This window comes from Pelobates fuscus, chromosome 8 (genome assembly GCF_036172605.1).
Source record: "Pelobates fuscus isolate aPelFus1 chromosome 8, aPelFus1.pri, whole genome shotgun sequence".
Classification (NCBI taxonomy): Eukaryota; Metazoa; Chordata; class Amphibia; order Anura; family Pelobatidae; genus Pelobates; species Pelobates fuscus.
Window position 1 is genome coordinate 130,382,766 of NC_086324.1, and position 14,632 is coordinate 130,397,397.

The window sequence follows — 14,632 nt, forward strand, 5'->3', positions numbered from 1 at the left end:
AGTTCCTGAAAAGAGCAACTTCCTCAAGTTTCATCTAATATCTCTGAGATGACATGCATCACCAGTCCTGAGCCTACTTTTAACGGGCTCCGAAAAGTTTACGGACTATTTCCATAAATCACGCCGTGTATCTTTTCTATTCATTTAATATAGGATAAAGAAACCCTGTTACACTGGATACCAAAGAAAGAGATAGATATAGATATACACACGGTAAACCAGAGTCCGTGTGTGCAAATCACTTTGTTTATTTCTATTATACCACGTTTGTAAGTGTGAACAGTGACTTTACACTTTGGTATTTTAGCAGCACCATATTTAGACTTTAAGCGCCATTCTCTCCTTCATTTATACTATTTTACCAAAGCATTTTACAGCATCACCAGCGTTAAGATGCATTTGTTTTCTGTGCCAATGTCTCTAAAGCAGAGACAAATTTTAAAAAAAATTTTATCTGTACAATTGAGCATTTTTGAAATGCATTCCTGTTTAAGATTACTAAAGAAAACAAGCAACTAGTTGTGGTCTTACTTGGAAGAGGAGAATGCTCTTCAAACTGTATGAGGTCATCAGCCTTCTGACCTACTGGGTCAGGGTACAGCTGTGGAGAGGGAAGACATGATGGGACAGGCTCACACAAAAGATCTACTGGCGATTCCATGCACAGGAGTTCTTTGTCCATCTGGTGACAGACTGGGAGAGAACAAGAAAACAAAAAAAATTTAATAGTTTCCCAGAATGGGTTAATGGTTGAAATCCAAGCAAATACAAGTGAGGGTCAGATACAAAAGTGAATAGAAGATATGGTCATGGACAAAATGTTTGTTCAAACAAACTGGAGGAGCAATCATATGAAACAATTTAGGGTTTTTTCCTTTATCCTTTAGAAGATTTAAAGGGATATTAAACACCAAAACTTGAGCTTAATGGGCTATGATAAACATGACAAGACTCATGTGCTAAAGTAATAACGCATTAGGTAATGAAGGGGTGGTATAAGCAAAAACATTAGTGCATAACCTTATTTGGTCCTGAACCAAGCATACATGTTACTTTTTAGGGTATGGGAATTGATCATGATCTAAGGCATGCAACCTTTGGTACTCCAGATGTTTTGGACTACAGCTCCCATAACACCATTATAGCCTTAAAGCTGGCAAATCATTAGGGGAAATTTAGTCCACAACATCTGGAGTGTTAATAGGTAGCCTAACCTTGATCTAGGGCAATTTGGAGGAAACTAGATGAAATGGAACTTGAGGTTGATGCCAGGACATCCCAAAGGAACAGGATGAGGTAAAATTGTTATGGTTTCTTTGTAAAAAGCGGTTTTAATGACAATTGGATGTGGCATAGTTTAATAAAGGTATGATTGGTTTATAGTAGATTCTTCATTGGAGAGTATAGCCTTCTTGGACAATTCCATGAAATCTAAAAAGTGGTCTCAATAAAGGGACACTAGTCACCAAAACAACTTTATCTTAACTTTATCTGAATGAAGCAGTGTTCGTGTAGATCATGCACATGCAGTCTCACTGCACGTTAAATCACTGTTTATGAAGTCACACCTCAAAAATTAGTTTAATTTTCAATTACATGTCAACTTACTTTACAAGTTCATCTCCTGCTCTGTAAATTGAACTTTAATCACATACAATAGGCACCTGTAAAGGTCTAGCAAGCCATTAACTGCTGGGGATAAGAAGTTCTAAATTCAACTGAATTTGCAATAACGGAATTGTAAACATTAGATTACTCTTCACAGGAAGTGTTTAGGAAGGCTGAGTAAGTCACATGCATGGATGTGCTTATCCTAACTGGCAGATAAGCAGCGAGACTTTAGAGGTCTTTAGATACAGCAAAACTGCTTCATTAAGCTAAAATGGTTTTGAGGAATATAGTGTCCCTTTAAGTTTTGAAATTTGACATGTGCAGCCATATTGTCTCCTGGACAAGATTCAGACAGCTTGAAAGCTTTTTTTTTATAGTCTACTTTTTAGGGAAAAGATTTTTCTACTAAAACGCAATTCGTTTGGATAACACACGTGTGCGAGATGCTCCTTGTGACAACCTGTTTCCAAAAGCATTGCTTTTATTAGAAAAATATTTTCCCTAAAAAGTAGACTAAAAAAGAAGCTTTCAAGCTCTATTTGAATAATCAGATGTGTTCGTTTTATATTGTTTAGAGTGGTATAAGGGGTTCCCACTCAGGTGGTTAAGAGCATTCATTGCCAACCCATTTTCCCACATATTGTGTACTGTACTCTTTACATTGTAAGATTCAGACTGTCCACACACCTTCCCAGGGCCGGCGCTACCATTAAGGCGAATAAGGCATTCGCCTGGGGCGCCGGCCTCTGGGGGGCGCCCACTGGGAGGTTTCCCGGTGGGCTGCCCTGCTGCTGTCTGGGGATGCTGTGCTGGGCGAGCAGCTCCTTAGCCACCCCCCAGCGCAGCCATTCAGCTGCTGGGCTCCCTCTGCAGCCGATTACCTGCTCAGGGAGTGGGGTTTACTGTAACCCCATCCCCCGAGCACAACACTGTGCTTCCTGCAGGCAGGGGAAGCCGGGATATGAACTGGTATCCAGGCTGCCCCCTGTCTGAACACAGGAAGCACTCGGAGGGGAACAGGAAGCAGCCTGTGCTCACAGTGTGCGGCTCCCCTGCTCCCCCAGCAGCAAGAAAAACAACATCCTGGATCCTGCTGCCTGGACCTCTTCACAGCACCCAGGTATGGCATGGGGGATTGTTTATAGTATGAATGTTTGTAAATTGATGTGTGTGTTACATAACTGTGTTTGTGTGTGTAATTAAAATGTGACTATATGTAGAGTGGTGAGATTTTGTGTTTGACTGACAGTGTGTGTGTTTTAATGAGAGTGTGCAAGTGACTGTGTGTGTGCGTGCAAGTGACTGTGTGTGTGTGTGTGTAACTGGCAATGTGTGTTAGTAAGAGTGTGTAAGTGGCAATGTGTATGTCGGTGAGAGTGTGTAAGTGGCAATGTGTATGTCGGTGAGAGTGTGCAAGTGGCAATGTGTATGTCGGTGAGTGTGTAAGTGACACTGTGTATGTCGGTGAGAGTGTGCAAGTGACACTGTGTGTCAGTGAGAGTGTGCAAGTGACACTGTGTGTCAGTGAGAGTGTGCAAGTGACACTGTGTGTCAGTGAGAGTGTGCAAGTGACACTGTGTGTCAGTGAGAGTGTGCAAGTGACACTGTGTGTCAGTGAGAGTGTGCAAGTGACACTGTGTGTCAGTGAGAGTGTGCAAGTGACACTGTGTCAGTGAGAGTGTGCAAGTGACACTGTGTGTCAGTGAGAGTGTGCAAGTGACACTGTGTATGTCAGTGAGAGTGTGCAAGTGACACTGTGTATGTCAGTGAGAGTGTGCAAGTGACACTGTGTATGTCAGTGAGAGTGTGCAAGTGACACTGTGTATGTCAGTGAGAGTGTGCAAGTGACACTGTGTAGGTCAATGAAAATGTGTATGTGTGTAAGTTAGTTAGAATGTGTAAGTGTGTATGCCAGTGAGAGAGTGTGTGTATTAGTGAGATTGTGTGACACTGCAAAGGTAATTATTGCAATTTTTAAGAAACTGAAATAATTACTGTCCTGGGTTAACGTTAACTCCTCTAGTGGCTATGCATTGAGACGTCCAGCGTCACGCAAAACCTAGTGTCTTGGAAATACCACTGCAAGCGCAGCCATTAAGGAGCGAAGGCGGACCCAAGCCAGCACGAAAGACATGCTGGACCCAGGTAAGTGACAGAAGGGGTTTTAACCCCTTCTGCACCACAAGGGGGGTGCGTTTGACAGAGGGGGCTATAGTGCCAGGATAACAAGTTTTTTTCCTGGCACTATAGTTTCCCTTTAATGCCTACTCAGTGCGTCTCTTTCCCTAAATGTCTCTTCACTGTAATTCAGAGTTTAGTGAATAAACATCTAAAGGGAATGTAGTTGCATTCATGAAGGGGGTGGGGGGGAGGGGGGGGCGGCAAAATGGATTGTTGCCTAGGGCGGCAAAAATCCTTGCACAGGCCCTGCACCTTCCTGGAAGAGTACATTTTCTAGCTTCTCTTATTCATTGTTTAATCTAGTTTATCATCTTTCCTGGTCTGTTAATAGCCTACAACAGCCTCCTGTGTATAATTAAAGTGCAATGTGGACATTATCTTTAGTTCATATTTTGCCGTTAGATCAAATTCAAAATCAAAAAGCATTTTTTCCATTTTGGCTGTGTGAGTCGCATACAGGGGAGGTGTGGCTAGGGCTGAATAGACAAACAAATTTGAGTTAACGTCTAAATGGCAGAGGATTTAACAATAAGACATACAGCAAAAATGCGTTACCAAGGTGCTTAGAGTGTCCCTTTAAAATTGTAAGAGTTTTTTTTTTTTTTTTTTTAAAAAGCCATTAAAACACGCTCTTTAGCAAGAAGCGGATGTCAAGTTAAGCATAAGGCAATAACTGTAAGGAAGTGGTAGAGGAAAACCAATTTGTCCAGATTCTCCAGAGACCCGCAAAGTTTAAAAAAAAAAAAAAAAAAAAATTAAAATTCAAAGTTGTTTTTTTAATCATTCAATATTTATTGAACGTCAGCCATGCATCTGACCGTAACAAATCAAATTTAGTAGGCTACACAACTGCTGTACTTACGTTTCATGTCATTTTTAAGAACCACAATCCTCTTGTGACCATGACCTTTAATCCAAACAACCTAAAATATATTTTAAAGAAAAATAAAAAAAAATAAAACAAGCTAAAATGTATGCATGTGTCCTGTTAGATAATATAAGAAGATCATACCTGTGGAATAGCCCCCAATATCTCTTCTAAGTTATTGTAGCCATAATGTTTGGGCTGCAGAACTTCTCCAACATATTTGTTGTAAGCCGTTGGAAATTCATGCAGGAATATTTGCTGGTAATGATATGTATGAAGCAAGGAACGAACATTCTTTGCAAATACATAAAGGGATGTCAATTTCACAATATCTTCAGAAGAATCATTTGTTTGCACCTATAGGGTAGTAGGAAAACATATTTCACCTTCAGTTGTGTGTGCAAAGCTAGGAGCAAGCATTTATTTTGCTATACACTAACAATACAATTAACCCCTTAAGACCGCAGCCAAATGTACAAGTTGTGAACCAAAAAAAATGTAAACAAACCACAGATTTTGACTATATGTCTGTTCAACAATAATTTACCTCTTTCATATTAAATGCACCCACACTTATTATATATCATTTTGTTCAGGGGAAACAGGGCTTTCATTTAACATCCAATATTTAGGTATGGAACATAACGTAATATGAATAAAATATAAAAAAATGAGAGAAAATATGATTTTTTTAAAATTTTCTTAGTTCTATGTGACATTCTAACTGTGAATGTCATAATACTGTTTGCTTTTACTGCAATAAAATACACATATTTGTATTCAGCGATGTCTCACGTGTAAAACAGTACCCCCTATGTACAGGTTTTATGGTGTTTTGGGAAGTTACAGGGTCAAATATAGCATGTTACACTTTTCAGTTTTTTCACATTGAAATTTGCCAGTTTGGTTATGTTGCCTTTGAGACTGTATGGTAGCCCAGGAATGAAAATTACCCCCATGATGGCATACCATTTGCAAAAGTAGACAACCCAAGGTATTGCAAATGGGGTATGTCCAGTCTTTTTTAGTAGCCACTTGGTCACAAACACTAGCCAAAGTTAACGTTAATATTTGTTTGTGTGTGAAAAATGCAAAAAACTAATTTGAAAGCCAATTTTGGCCAGTGTTTGTGACTAAGTGGCTACTAAAAAAGACTGAACATACCCCATTTGCAATACCTTGGGTTGTCTACTTTTGCAAATGGTATGCCATTATGGAGGTAATTCTTATTTCTGGGCTACTATACGGTCTCAAAGCCAACGTAACCAATCTGGCGAATTTCATTGTGAAAAAACTGAAACGCAAGCCTTATATTTGACTCTGTAACTTTTGAAAACACCATAAAACCTGTACATGAGGGGTACTGTTATACTCAGGAGACTTTGCTGAACACAAATATTTGTGTTTCAAAACAGTTAAAAGTATGACAGCAAAAATATCGTCAGTGTAAGTGCCGTTTGTGTGCGAAAAAGGCAATAAATTTCACTTTCCCTGACGATATCATTGTTGTAATAAATTTTACGGTTTTGAAACACAAATATTTGTATTCAGCGATGTCTCCCGAGTAAAACAGTACCCCCCATGTACAGGTTTTATAGTGTCTTGGAAAGTTATAGGGTTAAATATAGTGCTAGCAAATTAAATTCCCTATACTTTCGGCCTGGGTTGTTAGGCAGGTCCCGCTAATTGTAATTAATTAGGATACCTAATTATGTAAAATTATTACATAAATATATATGTAAAATTATTATATATACACGTGTGTGTATATATATATATATGTATATATATATGTATATAATTTTTTTACTATTATTTTTATTTATATATAGGTATACATATAGTGATGTATACGTATATACTTGGGTATATTATTTCGTTCTACGTGTATTTTGATCTATATATATATATATATATATATAGATATATATAGATATATATATATATATATATATATATATATATAGATATATATATATATATATATATATTATCAAAATACAGTTAGAACGAAATTACACACATATATATTTTTAATTATTTATTTTTTTATTTTAATTTTTTTACGTATTTACATATTTGTTTATTATAATATATATATATATATATATATATATATAATTATGTATATATTTAATCAATATCCTTCTACGTGTATTTTGATATTAATATATATATATATATAATTATATATATATAAATATTAAAATACACTTAGTGTATGTGTAAATGTGTGCGTATATATATATATATTATATATAGATCATATATATAATATATATATAAATGATGTAAGTGTATTTTATTTTTAACTCTAATTTTTTTTTTTTACATTAAGGGGTTAATAGGGGAGGAGAGGGGCAGAGACAGTGTCAGCCAGTGATTTTACATCACTGGCTGACACACAGGATCAGTGATCACAGTGACAGGCTGTCACTGTGATCACCTCCTGCAGATCGCGGTAATTGGCCACAGGGGGAGTGCCTGGGTGGCCAGGCATGCCCCCCACCGCGATCTGCAGGGGGATCCTGCCTGCAGTTACTATGTGTCAGCCAATAGGCTGACACATAGTAACTCTGATCGCAGTGACAGGCTGTCACTGCGATCAGATCGCAGGGAGAGGCTGTCTCTGCATTCAGATCGCAGAGACAGCCTCTCCCTGCGATCATACTCTGCAGATCGCGGTCACTGACCGCAGGGGGACTGCCTGGGGGGCCAGGCATGTCCCCCGACCGCGATCTGCTGCAGAGAATTCCGCCGGCTCCATGTGTCAGCCGATTTTAAAATCGGCTGACACATGGTAAATACCGATCGCAGTGACAGCCTGTCACTGCGATCGGAAGCTGCAGACCGCGGTCCCCAGGCACAGGGGGGCTGCCTGGGGGGCCAGGCATGCCCCCCGACCGCGATCTGCAGCGGCCATGTTCCGCCGGCCACGTGGGGCTGAAGACCGCCCAGGACGTACTATGCCGTCCTGCGGCGTTTAGAGCCACCAAAATAAGGACGGCATAGTACGTCCTGCGGTCTTAAGGGGTTAAGTGATTATGAAACAGTCATCACAAGATAAAAAAAAATAAGAAGTCCAATGTTTAGCCATTGAGTGTGAATGCGTGTGCACAAAAACACTGACCAAAAATGTATCTAGTCGTATTGTGTTCATTATTCCTCTCTCCCCCCCCCCACCCCCACGCCCTCAACCTACCTCAACCAAGTATGGAAGGCTTTTTAAAAGTTCACTCAAGGACAAAAACCCATATTCACATGGATTAAGAGGAACATCGTGCACAGCTTCATAGAGTCGGCGAAGCTGATCTACAGTGAGGTAGGAAGAGTCATCCCAGGACATCAGCAGGATGAGAAGCTGTGCAGTTAGCAAACGCAATGACTTTCTGTTTATTAGCTGGATCTGCTTGCCGGAGGATAGGCCTGTAATCTAAAGGAAGATTTATTAGAAGCACTTCCTATGCTTTAACTAGAATACCGAAAACCAAACACTGAATCATATTATAAAACCCAAAGAATACTAGATTTGTTTTTATTTCTCCTAACACCATAACCAGTACATAGCAGTATACTGGTTATTCCAGTGAGAGTGTCCAACCATTGTATGGATGACTCCTAACCAGAGGTCTGCCACCACTACTTCCAATAGAAAGCCAAAGGCTGAGTGAAGCCCAGCAGTGCAAGGCTTCTCATTGACAGAGCCATCAGCTGATGTTCTCAGTCAATGAGCTAGCTATGCGCTGCTCAGGAAAGCAGAGGCAGGAAGTAGTCTGTCAGAGGAAAACATATATATATGTAATAACACATACACACAGTTACACCGTTTAGAGGACCAGGGCACTCCTGGCACCATAACAGTTGGCTGTAGTTATTGTGCTTTGAATATTCCTTTAAGCCAATAACTCCAAAGAAACCATCTTTAGATGCCAAATCTCTGCAATTTCTCACAAAGAAAAATGAATCCAAAATTGTAGAAGAATGGGGTAGCCTGAATTTTGAATACAAAGTGCTAAAAATAAAATTGTATACATTTACATTGTAAGGTTTAATTGTAGAATAACTAATTTTACAGTGTGTGATGACCTCTAAATGTATGACATGTCTAGGACATAAGAATTTTTATGTTCGTCCTTTTCATCCAACATTAAGATAGTGATTCCCCAGAGTGCAGCAGAGCAATCCATGTACAAAACTAAAATTGTGATTGAAGACCAAGCCCAAAAACCAAAGAAGAAATATTGACCATGTTGTGCTTGTGACCACGCCAAGAACTATTACCTTAACAACATGGCAGAGTTTCTGCATCAACGCTGGCACAGAGCTGACATCATAGTCGTGGAGCCTCAGACTGTAGCCAAACGTCTTGCTATATTCAGTAAGCAAGTTGGGCATCATAAGCGAGGCGTCTTTTTGAGAGCGCAGAAGTTTAACAAGTTGTGATGCTAAAGCCTTAATACGCTCCATTTCAGTCAGGGTCAAAATCTTTTCCTCACCACATTCTAAGACCTACAAAGTGAGCAATGCAGACACTGAACATCCTGCACTCACTGAAGGCTCAATCACGTAAGACTCATGCAAGCAAGTGCAAATGCATAAGAGTTCATTGCTCCTTTAGATTCCTACAGGAAACTGGATTCAATGTTTACCCAGCAAGTACATTCATATTTAAAAAGGTGAAGGTAAATGCGCAATCATAAGTTGGAGAATGAGAAAGGTCTTGTTTCAAGGCACCACAAAAAGTATGCAGGCAGCTTTAAGTATCTAATTGCACAAATATAGATTAACATGATAATGTTCTGATGCAATTTATTTTCTGGTTTGGAGGAACTCCAAGGGAAGATACAAACCGAGCACGCTTTAGTTTAGGGAAAGGGCAGCACTTACTTGTAAAACATCTGGTATGGCTTCAAAGAGATCAAGCAGTTTAGTGAACCCGTAGTATGTCAGTTTGCACTGGCGACCAAAGTGGTGGTGGTAGGACGGAATAAACTTATTGAAAGGCATCCGAAAGTGGGGCTGATGGCGTAGTAGGTCAACCACTTCCTTGGAAAACTGCTTTGTCCGCTCTATTTCTTCTGGAGTACGTTCTTAAGAAGAAAATGAAATAAAGTTACATCTGATATCAAAACTATTGCAACAAGCCAAGTGTCCATATACTGCTACAAATTTAGCATGTGGCTCATGCTACACAGAGGCATAATATCTCAATGCCCTGTGGATCCTTTTTAATTACATCACAAGGCCCCAAACACAGGTGGCATTTAGGATACCATAGTTTTTTTTATACTACCCAATGAGTGGTAGATTATTTGTAGCATAGAATTTCTATTGGGCGCTAACATTAGCATTAAAATGTTAGACTCCAGGTCTGTTAGAGATCACTAGGCTTAAAATGTTCTGCAATTTGAAAATAACTTGTCGACCTGCATGGCAAAAAAAATTTCTACTTCAGTGCACACACACACACACACACACACATTATGTCATCGGCACAAAGATGAGCCGCTTAACAAGGTTTTTATTTATGGTCTGCTGTGTGTTTTCTAGGACTACCAGCTGGGAAACAGTGGCTCAGGAAGCAACTATTTCTAGGATTTCACATCTGGCCTGCCAACTCCTAGAATTCTTTAAATTCACCTGCAGAGACGGACAGAGAATCATGGGAGTTAAAGGACCACTCTAGGCACCCAGACCACTTCAGCTTAATGAAGTGGTCTGGGTGCCAGGTTTAACCCTTTTTTTTTTATAAACATAGCAGTTTCAGAGAAACTGCTATGTTTATACTGAGGGTTAAGCCAGCCTCCAAAACCTCTAGTAGCTGTCTCATTGACAGCCGCTAGAGGCGCTTGCGTGATTCTCACTGTGAAAAATCAGTGAGAGCACGCAAGCGTCCATAGGAAAGCATTGTAAATGCTTTCCTATGCGACCGGCTGAATGTGAGCGCGGCTCCTGCATTCAGCCGATGACGTCGCAAGGAAGAGGGAGAGGAGGAGGAAAGCTCCCCGCCCGGTGCTGGAGAAAGAGGTAAGTTTAACCCCTTCCTCCCCCCAGAGCCCGGCGGGAGTGGGTCCCTGAGGGTGGGGGGCACCCTCAGGGCACTATAGTGGTCTTTTAAAGTTCAGGAATATCTGGAGGGTGGAGTTTGAGATTCCAGCTGTACATATCCAGTTCAGGAATAGCCAAGTCATAACGCTGAATTCACCATACATGAGTGAAGCTACAGCAGAAGGATAAAACACGAGAGAGAAGATGAGATGCTAGATAACAGGGTGAGAAGGTTCTTACTAAAAAGGTCTCTTGTCAGGAGACATCCAGCAGTGGACAAGTAAGGTGCGAATGAGAAGGTGAGGGGACTGCAGGCACTATTAATGCACCTATGAACAGCGCAAGTAGGGAGAACATCCACCTTCTATGAATTAGGGGTGCAAGGACTCTGGTTCAACCCCACCAGGAAAACACCAAAATGCAAATTGCTGACATGGTTTGTATTTAAATGCATAGACCTTTTATCTTTTAAGGAGTTTTAGTTCAGCACTTTTATATTTACCTTTTGAGCCAAGTTGTTTCGCAGTAATAAATATCCCCCCTCAAAATCGATCTACCAATTTTCTAAAGAAACTTAATACAAATCTTCCTTAGAACTTTGGCTCGAGTTACATCAATTAACAGGCATACAATCTCAGATTGACTTCTATGGCGATCAGAGTCTGTTCAGCAGTAATCATAAATTTGCTTTACTCTGTCACAAGAACTGATTGCTTATGGCAGGTATGGAGGGGCTATTTTGTGACGGCTTCAGTTTTAAAGATATTTAAACTGAATGCACACTGTAGATGAAAAATACATAAGGGACTGAAGCATATAGTATAGCTAGATAACGAAACAAAATAAGTTACAAGGATAAATGTCTTGAAGCACAAAAAAAATAAAACCTTCCCATACAAAAAGTGTCGTCGTCCCCCACCTTGTGGTAGAGATCAATTTGGAAATTTAAAAAGCCAAAAGTACAAAATGGTCAGCAGAATACTATACCTCTTTTAGGAATTGAAATTATGAAATCATTATCCTGCTGAGACACACATATAGTGGTATCAGGTATCTCTGATACAATGTCAGAAAGCTCACACACACCATATTCAGTTACATCCCAGTCTCTTGAAAAGCACCTGGAATAATAATAATAAAATCAGCAACAGACTTTCAGTTCACAATAAAACTACTTACTAGTACATTAGACTAACAGTTCATGCAGGTCAAACTAAATGTGAAATATAAATAAAAAAAATAAAAAAAATGTATGCACACAAAACATGAGGTTTTCTAGGAGGATCTGTCACGGAAAGCTAGCCGTTGGTTGTGAATTTTATTTTAAGTTTATATTAAGGCATAGCAAAGTTGCCAGGAGTAGTGCAGCAGAGGCAAGTTTTATACTTACCCCTGCTGTACCAGTAACCTGAAAGGTGAAAGGTGAAGGAATAAGAGGTGGTGAAACTGTATAATAGAGCAGTCACTTCATATACAAAGTTCCCAAACCTCAGAAGACCACTGTCCTGTTTGAAATTTATTTTCTATTGAGCACACATTAACATGCAATTTTACACAATACATCGTGACTTGGTCTATGCAAAAAGGTAAAATAAGAATAAGCCTATCTATCCAAATAAAACTACATCCCCTAATGGGGTGGGCCAGTAAAACCACTTCAGTTAAATAAGGTCAACTCACTTTGAAATACTTACCAGTGGTAAGCTTGTAAGAATTCTCTTACAATGACCTGCTTGCTGGCCTGGGATTTGAGGAGTTTCAGGAGGTCTTGGGTAAAGCGCTTTACTTGTGCTCTGTGAGTCAGGGTTAACAAACGCTTGGAACCCATGCCAAGAATCTAATATGGTGAAAAAAAATAAATAAAAAAAAAATTAAATGGTCAGGTTGAAAGTGGTTTTAATAATGAATGAAAATATTTAACTAGGCTGGAAGCATACTATGGAGCTTTCAATAAAAGCACTACACACAAAGTGATGGGCATGTAGCAACAAAATGAATGAAGGTGATTGGGATGTTACGTGCACCACAACTTACGCCCCCCCCCACCCAAAAAAAAAAAATATGAACACAAAATGCCCAATTTGTTGTGGTGCTTGGAATGTTATATGGCTCTAGAAATTGGGGGTGTGCACAAGGTTCTAAAGTATAGCACTGACTGGAATTCCAAGTTCATCTCTGGTAGTACACACCTGAAGTACATGAGGAACAGCCTCCAACAGTTCCATAAGTTTAGAATATCCATAGTCTGACACACGACACTGCTTTGCAAAATGGTGGTGATATGTTGGGATAAACTTTGTTACCGGCATTATACATGATGGTTGACTCTTCAAAAGATCAATCACTTCTCTACTGAATTGAATCAACTGAGGATTACCAACTGGGCTCTTAGACCGTAATAACCAAGGATCTAAAAGAGGAAAAAATAAAATACACATTTTAAAGGAACACTATAGGGTCAAGAACAAGCCAGTATTCCTTAACCTTCCTCTCCCCAATGCCCTATTGAATATGGATACATTAAATCAATACAGCTGAAGAAAGTTCAGTGTCTGCATGCAGAGGGTGGACATACTGAATCTTAATGCTTCACATTGTACAGCACTGCCCCAGGAAGTACTTCTAGCAACCATACGAGTGGCCGCCAGTGGGGGTATCCCTAGGCTGCAATATAAACACTGCATTTTCTCTAAGACTGTTTAGTGCAAAAAGCCTAAAGGGAATAAGTATACAATAACCTGTAGTTGTCCTGGTGACTATAGTGTATCTTTAACATGTTATGCACTATAACCAATCCATTCTCTTTAGGGAGGTTTTAGGAAACACAGTTAACTACTTAGCAGAAATTCCATTAAGCCAAGAGAAATGGCAATACTGCCCAAGTCAATAGACCTATTGCTACTGATATCAGAAAACTGCTCAACTGCACTTGGCCACAGCTCAGGCCCCTTCATAATAAACTATGCAGGGAGGGATTTGTATGGCATGAACATGCTGGACAAGTTTAAGCAGACAGGTAACCTAGAGTTGATGTTGTCAGAATGCCTATTTAGATCACTCCCAGCAAGTTTATATTTAAAACTCACCAGTATTTGGAGGAGGTGGCTTGTTATGTATCCATTTCACAACTTTAATTCCATTCTGTGCAGTTGCAATATTAACACCAGGAATACAGGTTATTAAGTGCTCAAGAGGAACCCCGCCTTGTTCTTCCTGGACTTGAACAAGAGCACTGAACTCTGCAGCGTAACAATCAGGAAAGCTAGAAGAACCGAAAGAGGACAAACCAAAATTAAACGTAAAAAAAAAAAAAAAAAAAGTTCTCAATAAATAACCAGACACTTGAGTTTCATATTGTACAAAGAAATTAAATACAAAAATCTATACACTCACCTCAAAAGTGGAACTGTACCCTCATGAGTCTGCAAAAGGCTGTGAACTTGTGGGGCAAACGTTTTCAAAGAATGGATGACATACGGGATTACGTAAGAGTCTGGGTCAAAGTCATGCTCACTGAAAGATATACAATAGGATCTGGTTTATGAATTGCGCACAACAAAAAAAAAAAAGTCAACTGTGGGAATCGAAAGATAAAACTGTTCGCTAAACACAGCTTTTAAGAAGGACTTCTTGCACCTTAGCATTAGGAATGCAATCATTTATCCAAAAGCTTTAGAGAGTTTTTCCATCTATTCCTAATGGGTTTGATTTATTTACTTTGCACTCCAGTCTCCATGCTGCTGTTCTGCCTTCCATGGAAAATATCATCAAGACTAATGATCTCAGTCAATCCCATGCCTTCCAAAAGGTAAAAACCTCAGATGCTCGTATGCATGGCAAAACTCGGCACCACTCATACTTTCTAGGGATTCATTAGTCATCCCCTCCCTCCACAGCAAAAACCTAAGTGTGAAATCTAGACTT

The 14,632-nt window shown here is 39.6% G+C and overlaps 1 protein-coding gene across 1 annotated transcript in view; it reads right to left on the reverse strand.

The window, feature by feature from the left end:
* MARF1 (meiosis regulator and mRNA stability factor 1) overlaps positions 1-14,632 on the reverse strand; it is a 44,145-nt gene that overhangs the window by 4,132 nt on the left and 25,381 nt on the right. The window contains exons 15-25 of the mRNA XM_063430315.1: positions 14,102-14,221; positions 13,795-13,970; positions 12,898-13,118; positions 12,403-12,545; positions 11,696-11,829; positions 9,548-9,750; positions 8,942-9,169; positions 7,863-8,093; positions 4,805-5,017; positions 4,655-4,715; positions 532-693 (exon numbers count right to left, since the gene is read on the reverse strand). Of these exons, the coding sequence (XP_063286385.1) occupies positions 532-693; positions 4,655-4,715; positions 4,805-5,017; positions 7,863-8,093; positions 8,942-9,169; positions 9,548-9,750; positions 11,696-11,829; positions 12,403-12,545; positions 12,898-13,118; positions 13,795-13,970; positions 14,102-14,221 (1,892 nt within the window). The remainder of the gene's footprint in view (positions 1-531; positions 694-4,654; positions 4,716-4,804; positions 5,018-7,862; positions 8,094-8,941; positions 9,170-9,547; positions 9,751-11,695; positions 11,830-12,402; positions 12,546-12,897; positions 13,119-13,794; positions 13,971-14,101; positions 14,222-14,632) is intronic.